The sequence below is a fragment of the Artemia sp. Qi Xiang Cuo genome, chromosome 18 (genome assembly GCF_049724085.1).
Source record: "Artemia sp. Qi Xiang Cuo chromosome 18, ASM4972408v1, whole genome shotgun sequence".
Taxonomy (NCBI): domain Eukaryota; kingdom Metazoa; phylum Arthropoda; class Branchiopoda; order Anostraca; family Artemiidae; genus Artemia; species Artemia sp. Qi Xiang Cuo.
In genome coordinates this window covers 13,164,318-13,188,468 of record NC_142811.1, presented here as the reverse complement: position 1 = coordinate 13,188,468, position 24,151 = coordinate 13,164,318, and the positions used below count along the sequence as shown (strand labels likewise).

Sequence of the window (24,151 nt, the reverse complement as noted above, 5' to 3'; positions counted from 1 at the left end):
GACCGTCTTCATTAGAAATACTAAAATAATAAAATTGAAACTAGCTTATTTATATGTAAAAAAATAAATAACTTTTCGGGTCATTCACAAAAAAATTAACTTCCGGATTATTCACTGGAATATTTTCAGAGAGTTCATTGATAAAATTCATTCAAAATTCTTGGTTTAAATTTTCTTCTTCAATCTTGCCCATATATAAAACAAATTTCAATTGAAAGCGGTAAAGCTTTCCGTGTCTTCCAACTGCAAACCAAATGTTGAGTTTATAGATGTTAATTGGGTTGGTCTCATTTCCCCATATATACGACGTATTTTCGACGTAACACCTTTAAATTAGGTGTTGTTTTTTTAAGACCACACTGCCGTTCTAAGACGAACAAATAAACTTTCAAATGGGGATAAATCCATTTATTTAGACAGTGCAAAAACAGGTACAAAAGTCCAGATATTTCGGTCACATATACAGCGGCCGTCTTCAGTAGAAATACTAAAATAATAAAATTGAAACTAGCATATTTGTATGTAACAAAATAAATAACTTTTCGGGTCATTCACAAAACAATGAACTTCCGGATTATTCACTGGACTTTTTTTAGAGAGAGTACATTTACGATGATCATTCTAAGTTCTTGATGTAAATTTTCTTCTTCAATCTTGCTCATATATAAAACAAAATTCGAATGAAAGTGGTAAAGCTTCCCGTGTTTTCTAACTCCAAACCAATTGTTGAGTTTATAGAAATTAACTGGGTTAGTCTCATTTCTCCATGTATACGACACAAGACCTTTAAATTGGGTGTTGTTTTCTTAGATCCCACTGCCGTTCTAAGAAGAACAAATAAAATTTCAAATGGGGATAAATCCATTTATTTACAAAGTTAAAAAAAAGGTACAAAAGTCCAGATATTTCGGTCACATATACAGCGACCGTCTTCAGTAGAAATACTAAAATAATTAAATTGAAACTAGCATATTTATATGTAACAAAATAAATAACTTTTCGGGTCATTCACAAAACAATGAACTTCCGGATTATTCACTGGATTAATTTCAGAGAGAGTTCATTTACGATGATCATTCTAAGTTCTTGATGTAAATTTTCTTCTTCAATATTGCTCTTACATAAAACTAATTTCGAGTTAAAGTGGCAAAGCTTTTCGTGTTATCTAACTACAAAAAACTTGCTGGGTTTATAGATGTTTACTGGATTGGCCTCATGTCTCCATGTATACGACGTATTTTTGATGTTACATCTTAAATTAGTGGTTGTTTTCTTAGGTAACGCTACCGTTCTATGCCTAATAAAGAAAAGTTAAAATGTGGATAAATACATTTGTTTGGGCAGTGAAAAAACTGGTAAGAAAGTCAAGATATTTTGGTCACGTATACAGCAACCGTCTTCAGTAGAAGTACTAAAATAATTAAATTGAAACTAGCATATTTATATGTAACAAAATAAATAACTTTTCGGGTCATTCACAAAACAATGAACTTCCAGATTATTCACTGGATTAATTTCAGAGAGAGTAGATTGACATTGTTCATTCAAAGTTCTTGATGTAAATTTTCTTCTTCAATCTTGCTCATACATAAAACAAATTTCGAATGAAAGTGGTAAAGCTTTCCGTGTCTTCTAACTGCGAACTAAATGTTGAGTTTATAGATGTTTACTGGGTTGGTCTCATTTCCCCATATATACGACGTATTTTCGACGTAACGCCTTTAAATTAGGAGTCGTTTTCTTAGACCACACTGCCGTTCTAAGACGAACAAATAAACTTTCAAATGGGGATAAATCCATTTATTTAGACAGTGAAAAAACAGGTACAAAAGTCCAGATATTTCGGTCACATATACATCGACCGTCTTCAGTAGAAATACTAAAATAATAAAATTGAAACTAGCATATTTATATGTAACAAATAAATAACTTTTCGGGTCATTCACAAAACAATGAACTTCCGGATTATTCACTGGAGTATTTTCAGAGAGAGTTCATTGACAAAGTTTATTCAAAGTTCTTGATGTAAATTTTCTTCTTTAATCTTGCCCAAATGTAAAACAAATTTCGACTGAAAATGGTAAAGCTTCCCGTGTCTTCTAACTGCAAACCAATTGTTGAGTCTATAGATGTTTACTGGGTTGGTCTCATTTCCCCATATATACGACGTATTTTCGACGTAACATCTTTAAATTAGATGTTGTTTTCTTAGACCACGCTGCCGTTCTAGGACAAATTAATAAAATTTTAAATGTGGATAAAACCATTTATTTGGAGAGTGAAAAACAGGTACAAAAGTCCGGATATTTCGGTCTCAAAAACTTCGACCGTCTTCAGAAGAAATACTAAAATAATAAAATTGAAACTAGCATATCTATATATAACAAAATAAATAACTTTTCGGGTCATTCACATAACAATGAACTTCCGGATTATTCACTGGATTATTTTCAGAGAGAGTACATTTACAATGTTCATTCAAAGTTCTTGATGTAAATTTTCTTCTTCAATCTTGCTCAAATATAAAACAAATTTCCAATGAAAGTGGCAAAGCCTTCCGTGTCTTCTAATTGCAAACCAAATGTTGAGTTTTTAGTTGTTTACTGGGTTGGTCTCATTTCCCCAATGTACGACGTATTTTCGACATAAAATCTTTAATTAGTTGTTGTTTTCTTAGACCACACTGCCTTTCTATGAGAAACAAATAAACTTTCAAATGGGGACAAATCCATTTATTTAGACAGTGAAAAAACAGGTACAAAAGTCCAGATATTTCGATCACATATACATGCTAGTTTCAATTTTATAGTTTTAGTATTTCTACTGAAGACGGTCGCTGTATATGTGACCGAAATATCTGGACTTTTGTACCTGTTTTTTCACTGTCTAAATAAATGGATTTATCCCCATTTGAAAGTTTGTTTGTTAGCAGATCAACAGAAATTATTCTACCAGACATGAAGGACTTGAACCAAAAAAGCATACTACCTCTTACACCAAAATGAAAAATATGAAATAGCAGAACACTGTGGGTTAAAGAATCAAAGGCTTTACGAACATCCAGAGAAAAAACAGCAGGAATCAAAAGAAAGTCTAGGGCACAGTGAACAGGATTCAGTAGAACTGTACAAGCATACTCAGTTGAATAATTTGCTAAAAACCCAAATTGAAAATCGCAAAAAAAAAATTCTTTAGAAGTAAGAAAATTATTAAGCCGAGAAAGCCTCGCCTTCTCAAATATTTTGCTAAGCACAGACACAAAGAAATTGGCCAATAGTTGGCTGGACCATTTTGTGTCCCCCCCTCCCTATATCGGGCATCCTTGAGAGTACTCGGGAAAATATCATGCGCAAAGGAGATGTTAATAATTTCGTTAAGGGAGAAATAATGGAAGGAAGTATGAACTTAATTACTTTAGTAGGAATATTATCAGGGCCAGACGACAGAAAAATTTTCAATCCCATAAAAATTTTAGTAATTTCTATCTCTGTCGGTGGTTCCAAGAACATTGACTTAATACAAGGTAGCCCAAAGTAATACATGAAGTTAGTTGGATCTTGGAGGAGATTAAATAACAAAGTAAGTTTTTTAAACTGAAAGTAAGGAGCAACATTAAAACTTAAATAAAACTTAAGATGAACAGAAATTATTCCGTATATGAAAGGGGCTGTCCCCTCCTCAATGCCTCGCTCTTTATGCTGAATTTTTTTTAATGTTTTAAAAAATAGAGTTGCGAGAAAGAGTCAAACTTAAGCGTTAAAGAGTGAGGTGTTGAGCAGGGGATAGCCCTTTCATATACGGAATAATTTCTGTTCGTTTTAAGTTTTAATGTCGCTCCTTACTTTCATTTAAAGAAACTTGTTTTTTTTGTTTAATTTCTGAACGTTTTTAAATTAATACAGGTTTTGAATTTGGCTCATAGTAATTTTGGCTCAATTTTGGCTCATAACAATTTGGCTCATAGCGATTTTGGTTCATAGCAATTTTGGTTCATAGAACCCCTTCATAGCAATGTCCCTTCCCTCATGAAAACTTCCTCCATGGAAAGATCCTCCCACGTAACCCCCGACCCCCCCACTACCAGAAAAAATCCTCCATGGAAACATCTGTATACTCCGGAATGTAAACATTGGACAAAGTTCATAACTTGCCGCCCTCCCACCGGGAACTGTGGGGGATTACGTCATCCTCAAAGACATAGTTATTATATTTTTCGACCATGCTGAACAAAATGGCTATCTCAAAATTTTGACCAATATTCGCAAAATATGAAGTAAATATATCTTGAACATTCAGTTCATTCTCGATAATTTTGCCATTGAGATCCAAAAAAGAAGTGACTGATGGAGACTACAAAAAGTAGGTTGTCCCTGAAAGGGGAGAGATGATGTCGTTTGGAAAGATTTAAAGTGAATTGTAACTTCCCGGGTGGTGGTAAAGAGGAGACTTTGCAAAGATCAGGATGGAGGAGGAGCATGAGTACGTGTGTTGGTATCAGGCGGTTTGGTGCAGCAGTGAGTTGTTAGTAGATAATTTCGGAGATCACACTGCCTTTCCATGACGATAAATATAAGTTCAAATAGGGATAAAACCTTTTAATAGACAGTGATGATGATAACAGTGATAGAAATTCACAAAAAATACAGGATATTTCGGTCACATATGCAGTGACCGTTATCGGTAATAAAAACTGATGACGGTCACTGCATATGTGACCGAAATATCTGGTATTTTTCTGAATTTCTATCACTGTTATAATCATCACTGTCTATTAAAAGGATTTTATCCCTATTTGAACTTTTATTTATCGAGTTGTTAGCAGTAGTAGTAGTATGTCCCCCTTGACGATCTTTTCCATGTTGAGAGTAAAATGACGCCAGAGATGGATTTGGCATCGCAGGCTCCTGAATCAGTATCAGTAGTTGCAAATACCCTGACAGTCTCTGCAATTAAACCGTCCCTGCCGGATTTAACCCCTCCCTAATATATGCTACTGTCTACAGGTAATACAGGGAAAAATTGTTTTTGAAATTAAAACTTATCTAAGATGTGATCCTGTGGGTTATGGTTTGGCGCGTTCTGAAGATTTTAAGGTTGAAATAATATTTTTGTCCGAAATGCCGTTAAAAGACCTTTCTCTCCCCTTGCAAGCTTAGTTGGATGTAACCCAACAAATAAGATTATAGAGGCCATGATTGTCATATTCTTTTAAATCACTTTAAATGTTTAGACAACAGCATCTTTTATTTTTAAAACTGGAAGTGGAAGTTTTTATTTTTAAAACTGGAAGTGGAAGTTTCCAGTGAAATACTGGACGTTTTTGCACAACCATAATGTTTCAAACTTAGAATATTTCAAATTTTGTTTTACAAAAAAAAAAAAAAAAAAAAAAAAAAAACAGCCAATGAGGATCATTTAAGAAACTGAGTTATCAAAGGTTCCAATTAGACTACACTACAAAAACTAAACATCGAAAATGACAAACAATATGACATTAAACATCACTATCTGGGTTGGAAACCATGACAACACGTAGTTGCAGATTTACTATACCCTCTTCCAGTATTTCACTAATTGGGGTGTGTCACTATATTTATGGGGGCTTCCAGTCCTCGGAAATGATTAATTTGGATCCCAGATGAGCATTAAAGGTATTTCTTACCTTCCGAGTGTAAAACTACCACATATTACTATTAATAATTGAATGAAACCAAAAACGAACATGAATTATAATAGATAACCTAGTCAAACTCAAAACGAGCAAAAATTAAAAGGAGAAGGGTTAACAACCCCCATATCTGCTCCAGGCCAGGAAATAATTTGCACTTTACTAAACAAAAAAAAACCGTGAATTTTTAGTTTAATATATATATATATATACATATATATATATATATATATATATATATATATATATATATATATATATATATATATATATATATATATATATATATATATATATATATATATATATATATATATATATATATATATATTCTGATATTGTTTTAAGTTTGACTCGGTTTTTTATTGTAATTTCTGTTCATTTTAAGTTTAACTTATTTATTGATAGTGATTTGTAGTATTTTTACGCTCATAAAAAATTATTTGAACTTATCTCTACTCATTTTTGGCTTAATGGGACTCTTTACTTTTCTTTGACAAACTTATATTGTGGAAAACGTTTTTGAAATTAACTTATGTTCGTTTTTATTGTCATAGTCCTTTTCCTGGAAAAAAATATTTTATATATTTTTTTTTGATTAGACTCTATAGTTTTTTACTTTGAAGATTATTTGACTTTATTTATGCTTATTTTTGGTCTCATGAAGCTCATTACTATTTCTTTAAGAAACTTGTTCCGTGTGTTTCCCATTGACCAATATTATGACAATATAGCAAAAACTCAGCAAAAGGTTATTTTCAAGCATAGTTTGTTGGTTTTTTTTTTGGGGGGGGGGAGGGAGGGTGGTGGGTACAAAAGAAAGGGGTATTTTCCAAGGGGGAGGGGGGGTATTTAAGCAAAAAATATATGGAACCAAAATGTTAAAGAAGGTTTAGCTATGCTTTGAAAGGATTATTGGCTTTGGGAACCAACAAGTTCTTATTGTTTAAGTTTTTTACCGACGAAAGCGTCGTCAAATTCTAAGAGTTTATTTTTCTTATTTTCCAAATTTAAAAATACTACAAATCACCATTAATAAATAAGTGAAACCCAAAACGAGCAAAAATTACAATATATAACCTAGTCAAAGTCACAACGAGCAAAAATTAAAAGGAGAAGGACCGGCAACCCCCATGTCTGTCAAGACCAGAACATAATTTGTACTTTACGAAATAAAAAAAAAAAAAAAATAGGATTGTCAATTAATATATATACTCTGACATTTTTTCCTTAAATTCTTACCATTTCTTTAGTTATTAAAGTCAAAAAGGGAAAACATTTAAAATCCATTTTGTTTTCTGTAAAGTGCAAAATATGTTCTGGTGGTGAAAAGGAGTGGAGGTTTTCAGCCCTACCCATGTTAATTTTCGTTTGTTTTGAGTTTGAGTTGGTTATTTATTGTAATTAATTAAAAAAAAACTTTTTCCACAAAATAAGATTTTCCAAACAAAGTCAAGAACTCTGTTAAGCCAAAATGAACAAAAATAGAATTAAATAATCTACCAAGCATACAACTACCGCAACTAAGAATCAATAAATAAATAACACCCCCCCCCTGAAAAAAAACAGAAATTAAAATAAATAACAGTCAAACTCAAAACGAACAGATATTAATATGAGTAGGGTTATAAACCCCATGCTTTCTAAAAGCCAGAATATAATTTTTTCTTTACTGAAAAAATTCAAATGAATTTACTGAAAAAAAAATGTTCATTGTCAATTTAACATATATATGCTGATATTTAATTTCTGCTCGTTTTGATTTTGACTCTGCTATTTATTTTAATCTCTGTTTATTTTGGGTTTTATTTATTAAATTGATACTGATTTGTGGTAGTTGTATGCTTGATAGATTATTCCATTCTATTTTTGTTCATATTAGTTTAATGGAGTTCTTAACTTTTCTTTGAAAAACTTATTTTTTGGAAAATCTTTTTTAAATAATTTGTTTTCTTTTTAAATTGACATAACTTTTTCAGGGGAAAAAAATATTTGATTCAATCTTTTAGATTCTAGAATATTTGATTCTATTTTTGTTCATTTTTGGTTTAATGGAGTTCTTTACCTTTTTTTGAAAAACTGTTGCGCTGCCTATGATATTTAGAAGCTTGTTTTTTTCGCGGAAAAAGTTTTTTTTAAATAATTTCTGTTCGTTTTATATTGGCATAGTCTTTTTCAGGGAGAAAAAATGAGCCACCTATAAAGTTAAACAACCATCCCTTCCATAAAAACCTTAAATACCCCCTGGGCATAACTTACAACCCTTACCCCTAATCTTTGGGGTTTCTTTCAGCCCCAAATGCCTTCTTATATCACATTTAGACTATTTTGAATAGAATGGCTATCTCAAAATTTCTATTAGATGTATTTTGGGACAATACGACGTGTGTGGGGGGGGGGGGGGGATAGCTGCCTTCCGATCACTTTGACTCTTCAAAAGAACACTAGAGTGTTATATGACCACGCTTTCTATAAGAACCTTATATGTCCCCAGGGCATAACTTACAACCCTTGGCCTGAGGGCTGGGTATTTGCACTCTGATCACTTTTGACTAATAAAAAAAGGCACTAGTCCTCTCAATTTCCAATAGAATGAGCCCTTTTTGAAGCGTCTACGACAAAAACTTTCTATAAAAACCTTACATGCCCCAAGGGCACAACTTAGGACCCTTGTCCTGAGGGCTATGGGGGGAGGTTGTTCATCCTCAAAGACATAATTTCCAGACCTTTCAACAACGTTGAGAAAAATGGCCATATCAAAATGTCGATCGGATATGTTTGGGGAAACAATGGGTATGGGGCGGGGGTGATTCTCCCTCCGATTACTTTCGACTGTTAAAAAGCAAAATAGAATTTAAAATCAAGTAATTTGCTGTAGGCATCAAGACGTGGTTAATTGCAAAAAATAAAAGCCAAGACAGATAAAAGCCAAGACAGATAGTCCGAGTAATTGAGAGGCAAAAATGGCTATATCAAAATGATGATCGGAAGTGTCTGGGGAAATAATGGGCTTGGTGGGTGGGGGGCATTCGCTCTCCGAACGCTTTTGATTATTACTAAGGACACTAGTCATCGGACATTGAGTAAGCCATTTTTTGGAAGTTTCTATGACTACACATTCTATAAACACCTTATATGCCCCCAGGGCATAGCTTACAACCCTAGCCCCGAGGTGTGTGGAGGTGTTGTCACACTTTAAAACATAAATTTCTAGACCCTTCAACTACGACCAACAGATGCTATATCAAAATTTCAATCAGAAGTGTTTGGGGAAATGATGGGCGTGGCGGGGGGGGGGGGCAATCGCCCTCCGATTGCTTTTGACTATCAATGAGGGCACTAGCCCTCTCAATTCCTAATTGAATGAGCTCTTTTTAAAGTTGCTACGGCAAAGCTTTCTATTAAAACTTTGTATGCCGCCAGGGCAAAACTTACAACCTTTCCCCTGGGCACTGTGGGGGTTTGTTATCCTCAAAGACATAATTTCTGGACCTTTGAACTACGTTGAAAAAAATGGCTATCTCAAAATCTTGATTGAATGTGTTCGGGAAAATGGTGGGCGTGAGAGGGGGTTGGTTGCCCCCCCCCCATCACTTTCGGATAATAAAAAGGGCACTAGCCCTTTGAATTTCCAATAGAATGAACCCTTTTTGAAGTTTCTACGACAACACTCTCTATAAAAACCTTATATGCCCCCCTCCCCGGGCATAACTTAAAACCCTTGCCCTGAGGGTTGTGAGGGGGGGGGGTGGTATCCTCAAAGACCTAATTTTCAGAACTTTAAACTACGTTGAACAAAATGGTTATCCCAAAATTTTGATTTGATGTATTTGGAGAAATGGTGGGCGTGGGTTGCCCTTCAATTACTTTTGACTACTAAAAAGAGCACTAGCTCTCTCAATTTTAAATTGAATGAGACATTTTTAAAGTTTCTACAACACCTCTTTCTGGAAAAACCTTATATGCACCCAGGGCATAATTAAAAATCCTTACCGTGAAGGCTGTGGGGGAGTTTTCATCCTTAAAGACCTAATTTCTTTAACTCTCAACTATGTTGAAAAGAATAGTTATCTCAAAATTTCGATTGGATATGTTTGAGGAAATGGTGGGCGTGTGAGGGGGATTAGTTGCCCTCCAATCACTTTCTATTATTAAAAAGGGCACTAGCCCTTTAAATTTACAATCTAATGAGCCCTTTTTGAAGTTTTTACGACAACGCTTTCTATAAGAACCTTATATGACCCAAGGGCGGAACTTAAAAATCCTTGCCCTGAGGGGGGTGGGGGTGGGGGGGATATCATCCTCAAAGATGTAATTTCCAAAACTTTCAACTGCGTTGAACAAAATGGATATCTCAAAATTTTGATTGCATGTGTTTGGGGAAATGGTGGGCGTGAGAGGGGGGCTAGTTGCCCTTCAATCACTTCCGACTATTAAAAGGTCACTAGCCCCTTTAATTTCCAATCAAATGAGCCCTTTTTCAAGTTTCTACAATAAAACTTTCAATAAGAACCTTATATGCCCCCAGGGAAAAACTTAAAACCAGTGCCCTGAGGGCTCTGAGGGAATTATCATTCTGAAAGACCTAATTACCAAAATTTTAAACTGCGTTGAACAAAATGGATATTTTAGAATTAGGATTGAAAGTGTTTGGGAAAATGGTCGGAGTGAGATGGGGGTTAGCTGCCCTCTAATTACTTTCGACTATTAAAAAGTGCACTAGCCCTATCAGTTTCTAATCAAATGAGCACTTTTTCAAGTTTCTACGACAACGCTTTCTACAAAAACCTTATATGCCCACAGGGCATAACTTAAAACCCTCGCCCTGAGGGCTGTGGCTGGGTTTGTCATCCTCAATTACCTAATTTCCAGAACTTTCAAATACGTTGTAAAAAATGCCTGTCTCAAAATTTTGATTGGATGTGTTTTGGGAAATGGTGGGCGTGAAAGGGGCATTAGTTGCCCTCCAATCACTTTCGACTATTAATAAGGGCACTAGCTTTTTGAATTTCCAATTGAATGAGCCGTTTTTCAAGTTTCTACGACAATGCTTTCAATATAAATCCTATATGCCCCCAGAGCATAAACTACATTCCTTGCCCTGAGGACTGAGGGGGAGTGTCCTCCTCTAAGACATCATTTCTAGGTCTTTCAACTACGTTAAACAAAATGGCTATCTCAAAATTTTGATTGGATATTTTTGGTGAAATGCTGGGCACGGAAGGGGTGTTAGTTGCCTTCCAATCAGTTTTGACTATTAAAAAGGGCACAAGCCATTCCAATTTCCAATCGAATGAGCCCTTTTGGAAGTTTCTACGACAACTCCTTCGATATGAAGTGCCCTGGTCTAAGACCAACCAAAAAAAAAAAAAAAAAATAATACACTGTGCCAACATCGCTCTTTACTAAGGCAGCACTATTGCGCTGCCTTATGATTATCCAATCCCAGTGTCTGAACACCAGCTTTCTTACCTACTTAACAATGGAAACAAGTTTTATTTTTTATATGTTGAATTTAAAACATTGACAAAAATAGAATCTTATTGTGAACTTCAAAACTTAACAAAATAGAACATGTTTATGTTGAAGGTACACAGCAAATTGTAATATTACAAATCTAGAACTCACCTTCCCCACTTGGTTCGGAAAAAAATTAAAAATACACTTTACTCATGTTGCTATTTCGACCAAGAATGTTGAATAAAAAAAAAAATACTACTACTACTAAACAGCTCGCCGCCTGAGTTGTTTAGTACCAAGCCGCTTGAGGCCAACACAGCTACTCACGCTCCTTCTCCTCCGTCATTAAAAAATGTTTCATCTTATTCTTTAAAATATACTATCAACTAGCCAATAAGCCTGTCTTTTCCCGAAAATTCTAAGTCATATTAACCCCCCACCCCTTTCTCTATAAAGAAAAAACACATCCTTAAAATCCCGACTAGGTCCCTGAGCCATGAGACGAAATATGCCAAACTACTGAATATTACAGAGAGCTATGTAGAGTAAGAAAGGTGTAATCTGAGTAAAAAACGTTAAACAGGCTACAATAACAAAATATAATCTGCTTATAATCTAAAACTTAAAATGATCAAATAAGGAAAGCAAGAGCATTTCTTTAAAGTTAGAATAGTTTAAAATTGAGATAAGACTTAATATTCCAACAAAAAAATTGTACAAAAAATATACACACATTACTAATAGTCAGCATAAACAAAGCAACCAACATCAAATAATCCCTGCTTGGTTCTATTACTAGAAGTGCAGGGAGAAAGAAAAGAAAAACAAAACCAACAAAAGACAAAAAGAAAACACACACAAACACACTAGAAAAGAAAATAGCAATTGACCACGCACCAGTGACTATTTGCTGAAGACCCAGCCAGAGCAAAGTGGTGAACATACAACTCAACAACCATCAACTCTGAACTATTTTTAGGTGATAGAACATTCAAGGTTTTGCCCCGGCTTTTTCCCGCTATACACAATACATGCAAAGGTTGGTGATTCATATCCACATGCATTTATTTTCTTTTGCTTGATAAGGCAGAAAGTACATTTCGAGGACTTAAACTGCTTAAAGTCTAGGTGCCAGGAGAATTCTGAAAGATTCTTAAAAATCTGCTATAAATGCTTATCGAATTGAGTTTCCCAATTCTGCGTTGTCAGGATGTTTTTTTCACTTTTATCAGTATATCCTACGAAGAGTCCAATATCAAGGGGAGAGTCGGGAACCCTGGGACAATTTCAACTTAAAGCTCAATATCTCCTAAATTTAGAGTCCGATTTTCTTGCATCAAACATAGAACTGTGGCAAAATTATTTGGCTTTTACTGGGATTTTTCTCAGATTTTTATTGCTCGCAGTAAAATTAGCAAGAGTTATTTTTCAGAGGGTCCCGTTTTGTCCCAGAGTACCACTTGTGCGGGTACTATGGGTCAGGGTGGTGGGTACTTTGGAATACCATGATAAATCAATTATAACTTCTATATTTTTTGGTATAAAACTGTAAAAATACAATTGACTTATTAAAAAAAATATTCAACAGAGAAGTTGGACAGGTCTGCATCAAAGCTAATCATCTTGGCAATGCGTTTAGTTCCGTCCGAGACCATTAGAACTGGCAATTTGCTCACTACTTCTGAACTATCAACAAGCGCTTTATCGCGCTCTTCTGGAGACGTAAACCTCCAGGCTGAAACATTTCGTTTCAAAAAATTTACAGTGTAACTGTCTGGCTCGGCCTGAAGCACTTCACCAGTGTAGAGTTTCAATCCCTTTTTCCCCTTGTACTCGACTAGAACAAAGTCACCGGAACAGATACTGAAAGTCATAGACTCCTCTTTGGTCAATCGGAAATATTCAGAGCTGAACGGGTCGTCAGAATTGTCATCACACTCAAAATTCCCTGGTCCTGCTTCATCTCCGTTTTCGTCACTCAATGTCAGCAATCTCTTGGTAGTTTTCTTCTGAATCTTCGGCTTTTTGGCAGGAGCCGCTTTCTTGCTTTTCTTGAGATCCTTCTTCTCTTGTTTTTGCCTTCCTTTCGTTTTCTGCAGCTCTGATCGAGTCTTTCACCGGTGTATAAGTCAATATCTAGGATCTCTTCTTGGCCGGGGTACAATTTCTTCTGGCACAACAAACGAGGTTGAATGGGTCGTAGTACTGGGACTCTGGCTCAACCGAAGCTCCTGAAGATCTGGTAAATTTTCGTTAACAGTGGTAGACTGATTTCCTGGATCAGTAGTATCTTCTCGTTGCAAAGCAGGAAGAAAGTCAGACTCTTACCACACTCCATTATTCAGCGGGAAAATTACAGGCTTTGAGAATCCGCTAGTGATGTTAATCTGAGAGAAGGTCTTAGGAAAAGCAACCCCCAGTAATTCACCGATCTCATATTACGTCACTGTTCGACCAGGGTGAAGTCTCAACCAGTTCTCCATTGCCTGTGACCAGTAAGTCTTTAAAGGTCCATAAATCGAAACGTCGAGAGGTTGCAACCTGGATGATGTGTGCGGCGGGAACGTAAGTAAATGTATTCCCTTTTCTTTGGCCAACAAAATTGCATCGTAACTGGTGTGACTTTCATGATTGTCCATCAGAATCAAGAAAGGATTCTCAGGATATGGGTGGACATGCGATACAAAGTGCTCCAATTACAGCAAAAACAGATCCTTTGTCATCCAAGCATTTCCAGGCTTGACACTTGCTATTCCAGCAGGCCGTGGGGGGGGGGCTCCACCAAGAAGCCTTTCTACAAAATGTGCTCGTGGGAAAATTAGAAAGGCTGGAATAAATCCTGTCATGGCATTTATAGTGCCCACCATGGTCACCAGCTTTCCTCTCTCTTGGGAAGTCGTAGCACCAAGCTGTTTTACTCCCTTCGGGCTCAGCACACTTTGACACTTGGTCTGGACATTCGTGAGCCCAGTCTCATCGAGGTTGAAGATCCGACTAGCAGGGAACTTGTATTTTGAATACAACTCTCCGAGATTCCTGTAAAAAGTGTCAACAGCAACACGATTGAAACCAAAATTTCTCTGGATACTTGTAGGTTCTGACATTCGAAGCGAAATCGAAGGGTGTTTTCTAAGAAAGCCATACACCCAGTCCTTGCCTGCAGACTTTTCTTTGTCCCAGCTTGACGGATATGCAAGTCCGTTTCGTTTCGCCATGAGCCATGCAAGCTCTCTGGCTCTCTTCCTGGAGAGACCATAGTGCATTCGGGCTGCTTGAAGGATGTTCTCTTCAAGTTGAAGCTCCTGCTCAATCGTAAATACTCGCCTGTTGTCATAGGCGGGAGTGTAACTAAACTCTTCTTTTTCTTCATCCGTTCTGTCACGAAACGCAGTGGCATATCTGCTAAGAGTTGACCGCTTGACATTGTAAACTTCAGCAGCTGCTCGAAGTGGCATCCCATAAAGGTGAGCTTTTACTGCTTTCTTCATGTCCTCCTCATTCCAGGCGTAAAGTGACTGATCAGCTTTCCTCGTTTTTGGCATTCTAAAACGAAAGAAAGAGTTTTTAGTTTATATACTAAGTTTAAGTTCTTCTAAGTTTATATATTAGGTAAGATTTAAATTTTATTGAATAATTAGAATGTATGGAGCTTCTGATTGAATTTAGTTTTATGGAAAATAGAAATAATATATAATTTTGTATGATTTAAAGAAAACAAATTATTGAATCTTGATTTGAACTATTTGAAATTTAAATTGTAAGTCTTAGATTTGAGTTCTTGGATTTGAAGACCTAAATTTGAATTAGTGGAGTTTGTTTTATGAAAAAAAAATTGAGTAAATTTTTAGGGAATGTAGAAATAGTAACGGATTTTTATAATTTTTAGATTATAGATTTGATGTCATTTTTTTAATGATTGTTGGAATTTATTTTAAACTAGTGGAGTTTATTTTATGTGTTGAGGGGGATTTGATTGGCCTGGATTGTAAGATATTTGATTTTTGGGAGTTTTTTTTTAGGATGGTTGTAGCTACCTAATAACACAAGGCCCATCGAGAGTAGAAAAACAAAAGAAAGTAGTCAACATAAGACAAGAAGCATACTTTTGAAAGTTCTCTAGGCTAAAGCAATCAAGGGTACCCTGGGACACAATGAACTGAACCTGTCCCGGTGTACCCCGGAACACGTGTCCCAGAGTACCCTAACAGTACGAACTTAAGAAAAAAACTTAGATCAGCCACTAGGTGGCAGAAGAACACAACAAAATTTATACCATCAAAAGCTAATAAATTTCTCTATCTAATGGGCTATAAGCAATTTTCTAGAAGCTGCTTACCTAAGAGTATCGTAAAATTTAGCAAAGCAAAAATGTTTTTCAAAAACCACATAAAAAATTCTTACCTAAATTTTGTGATAGAAAGTTACACATGCGACTACTATGCGACTAGTTTGAGGTGTGAGTAGCGGCAGATTTTTAGCTTGAAGTTTTCTGTCAAAAGTACACGTGTCTCAACGGCCCCGCGTCCCAACGTACCCGACTCTCCCCTAGAGCAAGCAAGAGCTCAAAAATGACCCCAATTTTAATGTAATCGCTCAAAACATCTCAGCCTTAGCTTTTGTTCTATCACAAGATGTAGAAAGAGTGTTTGATGAGCTCTGTGGTCAATTCGTTCAAGGTGATAATTACGATTCTCTCTTGAGTTACTTCAATAGAACCTACGTACATGGCATTAAATTGTCAAACTGAGGGGTTGCGTTGCCAAGATTTTTACCAATATTCTGGAAGAACGCTCAACTGCATTGAGTTGATTGAGGAAAGCTATGAATGCCACGGAGGGTCTCCATAATGCCCTTAATAGTATGTTCAATTGCACTCATGCAAGTTCTTAGAAGCTATTTGATGAAACAAAGCCTGACGTTGCTTTTTTAACGTCTGATGACACCACAGGTGGCTCAACAGCAGGGTCAGAAAGTTTGAAAATAAAAAATACTTTCTCCACGACTTTCAAGACACGTTCAAACATACCCTCAGGAAGAAAACGATATGAGATATCAGAAAGCAATTGCTCGTATGCCGGGGTAAACAGATGCTTTTTAATGTCAAAATACCCACAAAAACGTGCTAGCTCTTTACAGATTTTCCCCCAAGAAGAATATTCTTGACTTAAGGAATATATTGTTCTTTATTCTAGTGTTTATGAGTCCCCCAATACTAGTGGTCAGGTCAAAGCTTAAATAAATACAGAAGATAAGAGCATTTACAGCTATTAAGAATTTTATGAAAAATAGCAGGTAAATAAATACGAATTGTCCAAACGCGGTTTGCTCTCTAGAGTCGTTTTTTATCTTTGAGTTTTGTTTTGTCCTTCAGAAAAATGGCACCAATTGTAATGGTTCGTTTTTTGCTCCTTTTATAAATTAGTATATTAAAAATCCTTCACGAGACAAAAAGTTGAAATAGATCTGAGTTATGTGATGGTTGAGTTGATGATCGTTGAGTTACGTAGGGGTTGAACTACGTGGTATTTAAGTTAATAGTGGCTGAATTTAAGGTAGTTTAGTAAATTGGGAGTTGATTTCATGGTGGTTGAGTTTTTTGGTGGTCAAGCTGATGGTGGTTGATTCGTTTGGTGGTCCATTTATGGTGGTTGAGTAGTTTATCTTGGCCTTCCTTTTTTAGGAAAGTGTCCAGTGAGACAAAAGTTCTCTTAAGTTAGGTTTCAATATTCTAAAGACGCCTTATAGTGTTTGAAGTTAAATAATTGCAATTTTTCATTTGAAATAAATACATGTAGAGATCAAGACTGAATTTTTAACGTGTAATTACCTTGTGCTGCTAGATTTTTGCTGTTTTGCCAAATTTCCTTAATATTTTAAATTCGTTTCTGCAATATAGGGCTTCTTACTAGGAAAGATATTTCCACTCTGGATGCTAAAGTCCACTAATGATAGGTTTCTCAATCTAGGGATACTTTTTATGGGTCTCTTGATAGTATTCAGAGCTGCGCAATTTACATAAACTATTTCAAAAAACAAGAACGTGGAAACATGAACATGGTTTATAGATTGGCTAATAAGGATAATAAGGGATCTTCACTTTTGAAGTATGCTTCTTTCAAAAATTTTTTAATATTTGTTATAATATGAATATTACTATTAGCACTAATAGCGCTAAAGTAGAAAGCCTGTCTTTTTTATTATTCATGGTAGTGTTGAAGTAAAGTTAAGTTACGTATTCGAAAGGAAAGGAAGCCGCGATAATTTTGACTTGTTTGACACCTATTTAGTCCGAAACAGCCACTGAATTGCTTCTGAATAATATTTAAATTTAAAAATGACTTAATGGCGAAAATTAGGGGCGTGCCTAAAATTAGGAAAACTAGGGATGGAAATTATGCCAATTTCGAGGAAACTACGGGCTATAATACTTAGGTGTATATAATTTTTTTTTTCATGTTCATATTCTTTGGCCAACCATTTGAGCGTAATTAGATATTAATAAAAGTCTTGTCAATGAAATGGTTATTTATCTTACTTATTTTTTTTCAGGATTTTTGAATCCCTATTCAGATCCATTTGCAAGATCAATATCTAACTTCGGTCTAATGGACCAGATAGCGGCATTACATTGGTTACAAGAAAATATTGGAGAATTTGGAGGGGATCACAGCTCAGTAACTGTGATGGGACATGGCACTGGAGCTGCATGCATCACTTACTTGATGACCTCCCCCGCAGTGAAAGAAGGTTGGAGTCATTTGATATGTTTGTAAATAAGATCTTCGTTACTTCCCTCTCCTATTGCTTAATGATGGAGTGGTGGAAAAGTGATTATTTTGTAAAAGGTATTAGAATGTGTCAGTGGAGCAGAAAGATAATTATAATATAAAAGGTCTGGAAAATAATCAATTGTATTTTATACTAATCCGGTGGATTAAAAAGAAATACATGAAACTCTTAACTATCCTTTTTTAGCTGTTTTATCCGTTCACAAGAGTTACTCGTAATTGTTCATATTATTATTGTGTGGTGTATAACGGTTTACTATTTTACTATTTTTTTGGTGGTTTACTATTTTAATTAGTTTCTTTTATATTTGGTCCTGAAGACGCCTAATTTCATACACGCAAAATATCCATCGTTTAGTTTGTCCTTTCCTTTTGTTCTACTGGCCGTAAACCCGTTGGTCTGTTCTTCATTTTGAGATTTTTCTCTCTTTGTTTAGCTTAATTAATTTCTAAGCTTAGAAATTTCTTAATAATTTCTAAGCCTGGGAAGCTCTTAGTAATTAAAAAAGCCTTACATAAAATAAATATCCATTTGAAAGCTTGACCTTTTTTTTGATTTGGATTTTTATCAAATTGCGCTTTAGCAGCTACTGAAGAAAAAGAAGTCTCTATTTTATGTTTTGTTTTAGGTTTTGTCTTGTTTATATTGTCTGATAAACTTTTGTCAATATTTTTTTTTTATTCTTATTAATGCGCTGAGGACGGTAGAGTGGAGGTCTCGACCGATATTTGCAAGTTTCTTTCATTTTCCACTGGCTGTGATTCTTTTTCTCCTTCGACCTTTTCCTCCTTCGTTTTCCTACTTATTCCTCATTTTTTTACCTCTAAAAGATTTGGTATATACGATGTGGTCATTTAAGTTTGAATAATGCACCTTTGTTGCGATGGTTTAGTCAAAATAACCATATTATTCCACCGATCCTTAAAGGGTGCCATTTTGCATCATCAGGTAGTCAATACTCAGTCCTTTATAAGGCTCTCCTGGTAAGAGGAGGCCAAATGTCTGGCCAAACATCAATGTCTAGACAACTACCGTTCACAAGTAACATTTGGTGCTTGGCTAGGAAAGTTACAGCTAAGCATCCAGTTCTAGACTTTAGAACTCAAAGTCTAGGATTTTCGATTACAGCCAATCAGAATGAGTCAAGTTCCGCTATTTTCATCATCGACGTTTAAATTTTTAAACTGAAATTTAATTTTTGTTTTCTCATTATTTTTTTTTTCATTTCAGACAAATATGCAACACCAGACATAATAGAGCAATTGTTTAGCTTGTCTCATCGCTTATCTTGTGACAGTAAAAATAGGTATTACAATTTTGAAAATTTTGCCCGCATAAGCTCTCTTTACCAAAACGTAGCCAAACAAAAGCCAATTTACCAAAATGCGCATTCACAATGCGTCAGTCAGCACCGTCCTGCTTTATGGATTGGAGACATTGCTAGCAGCAAAATCTATCCTCAGCGCCGTCGATGTCGCACAGACAAAACATCTCCGAAGAATCGAAAGACTTCACTGGACTGACTTCGTTATCAACGAGACTCTCCTGTCACGTATCGCTCAAACTCCTTTCTCGACGCAGCTCGCCCAGCGCACTGTTCGGTGGTACGGCCACCTCCTTCGCATGCCACGCGACGCCCCAGCACAGGTCGCATTCGACTTCGACCCCACCCTACACGGATGGAAGCGACCCAGAGGACGCCCACCCACTAGGTGGAAAGACAAAGCCGATGAATTCCTCACCCAAGCCCACATACCGGTGGAAGAAGCTGCGAGCCTGGCAAGCGATAGGTCAAACTGGAGGCGCCTAATCTCATCGTTCTCTACGCCAAACCCTCGGCAGGAGCCTTAAGTCAAGTAAGTCATAAGCTCTCTTGATTGGCTAGAAATGACAACTGTAATTTCTTTGAAACTAAATTTGTAGTTTTAGCTAAGCATTGAATTCTTCTTGTGAACGGTAATTTCCTAGACATTAATTTCTGGCTAGACACGTGTCTAGACATGAGATTCCAGCTAGACACGCATGTAAACGCTACTTAAGGCCATTGTCATTGGTTAGTCATTTTTTTAAAGCCGGTATATTACTCGACCGATTTTAAAAGAAGTATTCATCACATAACTGCATTGGGTGTCCTATGTCATGCCAGTTCTGCAGCGTGCTCATTGATAAAACCGTTTATGGGAATAAACTGTAGGTAAAGAAAGACACAATATTCTAAATGTTATTCTAACATTTTTTTATTCCAGTTTTTACGCGTATTCCTGAAAGAAGCTTAAAGGACCATTAACGTGGTATCTTTTTAGGGTCTTCCTTCAGGCATATTTTAAACTAATGAAAAATATTGTCTGAATACAACACCTTTTGTTCATTGTATAATGTCAATGCAATACTTTTTTTTGTATTTTTTTTTTGTTGCTCTTTAAAGGTATTTCGATAATACGTCATTCACATAATTTTTTAAGCTCCAGGCTTTAAAGTGTAGTCGCACGAATGGTGAATATCCTGCCCATAACACACCAAAATATGGCATTGGGAATCATTAGTATATATTAACGAAACTCTAAAAACCGAAACTTTGATAACTGTAATTCTATGAAATAATTGGTACTTATGCTTTATATGCTACACAGTGGTATAGAATGTAAAAGCAAACCAGACATGGAGACCCATGAAACGGGTATTTGATATCTAAATTCCTTGCAAAGCGTAATCTCTTATCGAGTTTACAATATTTAAACGTTGGTTTTTTGGGGTTTAGGGGGGGGGGTACCTAGGTTACGTTACGTTACGTATTTAATATACGCTATGCTATACCCCCCACCCCCTAATGTGCAAAGATATAGCCAAATTTGTTTCTAAACTATTATATATTCATCCTATTTTATTTATTTCATTAGCATTTACCAAACTTGACTTCTTTCGTGTGTAGCATATAAAGGATAAGTACCAAATAATTTTGATTTCGTTGGGATTCCAAATATACAAACTTCTATAAGTTTGAGATATTCCATACTGGACAAGCTAGTGAGTCTGATAAAATTTGTGCAATTTGATTTAAATTGCGCACTTTTGAAGAAATGCGATGGCTTTTTTATTTGTTCGCTTACTTTTCTACCCGAGGAACGTCATATCAAAGTAGTAGTCTCAGAGTATCGGAAAAGTATCAGAAATAATAGAGTATCGGAAATTAAATTAAATAGATTAAATTATAGATTAAATAAATTAAATATTAATTATTAAATAGATTAAATATTAAAGATTAGATATTCAATAGATTAAATAGATTAAATTAAATTAATTAAATTAAATAGAGCATCGGAAATTAAAAGGTCTGGTGCCCTTTTTAAGCAATAAAAGAGATGCCACTGGAAAACTCTAATTTCTCTTATTTTGTGCTGCAAATAAAAAATATTGGCTTTTACAGGCCCAAGATGATACGGAGTGAGAATTTTGAGATGGCCAATTGGTTTAAAAATTTCTGACAAGTTAAATGCATAGCCTAGAACTTTTGGGTCTCGCTACAGCAAAGGGCTGATTTATGCTATTTTATGGCTCAAGGCTGAGATTTTGGCCAAGACAACACTATCGAGCGAGAAATCCAAGATAACCAAATGGCTTCAAACTATTAAGAAACTACGCAAAGATAGTGTTTGTTATAAAGATTGTAATGTCATATGGTCCAACATTCGTCCCTAAAGAAATTAAATATAAAAAAAAAAGTTTTTTAAACTGAAAGTAAGGAGCGACATTAAAACTTAAAACGAACAGAAATTATTCCGTATATGAAAGGGGCAGTCCCCTCCTCAACGCCTCGCTCTTTACGCTAAAGTTTTTTATTGTTTTAAAAAATAAAGTTGTGAGACAGAGTCAAGCTTTAGCGTAAAGAGCGAGGCGTTGAGGAGGGGACAGCCCTTTCATATACGGAATAATTTCTGTTCGTTTTAAGTTTTAATGTCGCTCCTTACTTTCAGTTTAAAAAACTTGTTTTTTTATTTAATTTCTGATCGTTTTTTAGTTAATGCAGCTTTTATTTTGGCTCACCGTCATTGAATAAGTAAACAAAATTTGCATAAAATTTTACTTTTCTTTTGCTTAATGGCTGTCTCTAAATTGGGTTCTGACGTAATTTACAAATTAACTTACGTAACGAACTTCTATATTCGTATATATTTCTTCTGGCAAAAAATACAAAGTTGCAGATTTTTGCAGATATGAGCTCAAAACCTATGTTATAGGGTTTTCTGATACGCTGAATCTGACGGTCTGATTTTCATTAAAATTCTTTCACTTTTAGGGGATGTTTCCCCCCTCTTTAAAAAATCAGGTAAATTTTCTCAGGCTCGTAGCCTTTGATGAGTAATACTAAACTTAATAAAATTCATATATATAGAATCAGCATTATAAGCCCATTTTTTTGATACATTATTGACATCAAAGCTCCGTTTTTAAAAGTTTCGATTACTATTGAGCCGTATCGCTTGTTTTTTTTTTATTGTTTTTTTTTATTACGTATATTTTATTACATATATGATAGGGTTCTCCCCTTAGTCAATACCACGCTCTTAACGTTAAAAGTTAAAAAAAAAATTAATTCACAAACCCCTGAATCACAAAGGCCGTTTAATTACAATAGATAGCTCTTTTGAAAGCACTAAAAAGAACTGTAGCGTAAAGAGTGAGGTATTGAATTCGGGGAGAACCCCCTCATATACGTAATAATTTCTGTTCATTTTAAGTTCTAGTGTTGCTTCTTACTTTCAGTTGAAAAAACTTGTTTTTTTTAAATTTAATTTCTGATCGTTTTTTAAATAATGCTTGGAAATCCGGCACCCCCTTCATTGAAATGTCCCTTACCCCAAAGAAACATCCTCCACGGAAAGATTCTCCCGAGTAGCCCAATCCTCCAGCCCCCTCCCACCAGAAAAAAGTCTTCCTGAAAATGTCTGCATACTTCCCAATAACCAATACAATATGTAAGCAATGGGCAAAGTTCATAGCTTGTAGCCCTTCCCCTGGGAACTGTGGGGGATTAAGTCATCGTAAAAGACATATTTAGTAAATTTTCGACTATGCTGAACAAAATGGCTATCTCAAAATTTTAATCGGGTGACTTTGAGAAAAAATGAGCGTGGGAGGGGCCTAGTTGCCCTCTATTTTTTTGGTCACTTAAAAAGGGCACTAGAACTTTTAATTTCCGCTCCAATGAGCCCTCCTACGATATTCTAGGACCACTGGGTCAATACGATTACCCCTGGGAAAAAAAACAAAAAGGAACAAATAAACACGCACCCGTGATCTTTCTTCTGGCAAAAAATGCAAAATTCCACATTTTTGTAGATAGGAGCTTGAAACCTCTACAGTAGGGTTCTCTGATACGCTTAGTATGATGGTGTGAATTTCATTAAGATTCTATATCTTTTAGGGGGTCTTTCCCCCTTTTTTTTCGAAAATCACCCAAATTTTCTCAGGCTCTTAACTTTTGATGGGCAAAATTAAACTTGATAAAATATATATATTTGAAATCAGAATTAAAATCTGATTCTTTTGATGTATCTATTGGTACCAAAATTCCGTTTTTTAGACTTTCGGTTACCATTGAGCCGGGTCGCTCCTTACTTACAGTTCGTTACCACGAACTGTTTGATACATAGTCCGAGCAAAATGAAGGGCTATCATAAAAAATGTGTATACAATACCATATAAGGTGTATATAATGTATATAAATGTATATAATGCCACATGGTGCCACATTTGTCCCTAAATAAATACATAGTCTAAACAAAATGAAGGGCTATCCTAAAGAATGTATATACAATGCCATATATTGTGTATATAATATATATATAATGCCATACGGTGCCACATTCATCCCTAAATAAATACATAGTACAAACACAATGAAGGGCTATCATAAAGAAGGTTTATACAATGTCACTAACAATTATGTGTACATCATTGTATTACTGCGCCCTAGCTGTTAGGGTAGGGTGGAATGTTAGTGGGTCTTTTCAGGAAAAGGGAGTGCTCGAACCCTGAAAAAAGGAATTTATAGGGCCAGAATTTGAAATTTTACTGAGCGATCCTTTCAATGAATATGGAGAGGAGATTTAATCTCTAACATCCACGGATTTTGAACAATATATTTGGACTAAGCTTTTTATATGGATAATAAGGGGATATTGGCTCCTCTACTTTTGCAGAAACATTTTTAGAGCGAAATAAAACCTATATTTA

General features: G+C 35.4%; 1 protein-coding gene across 1 annotated transcript in view; it reads left to right on the top strand.

Annotated features, from left to right (window-relative positions):
* Positions 1 to 24,151, top strand: part of LOC148941219 (neuroligin-4, Y-linked-like) — a 73,967-nt gene that overhangs the window by 35,474 nt on the left and 14,342 nt on the right. The window contains exon 3 of the mRNA XM_089104125.1: positions 17,678 to 17,875. Coding sequence (XP_088960251.1) covers positions 17,678 to 17,875 — 198 coding nt within the window. The remainder of the gene's footprint in view (positions 1 to 17,677; positions 17,876 to 24,151) is intronic.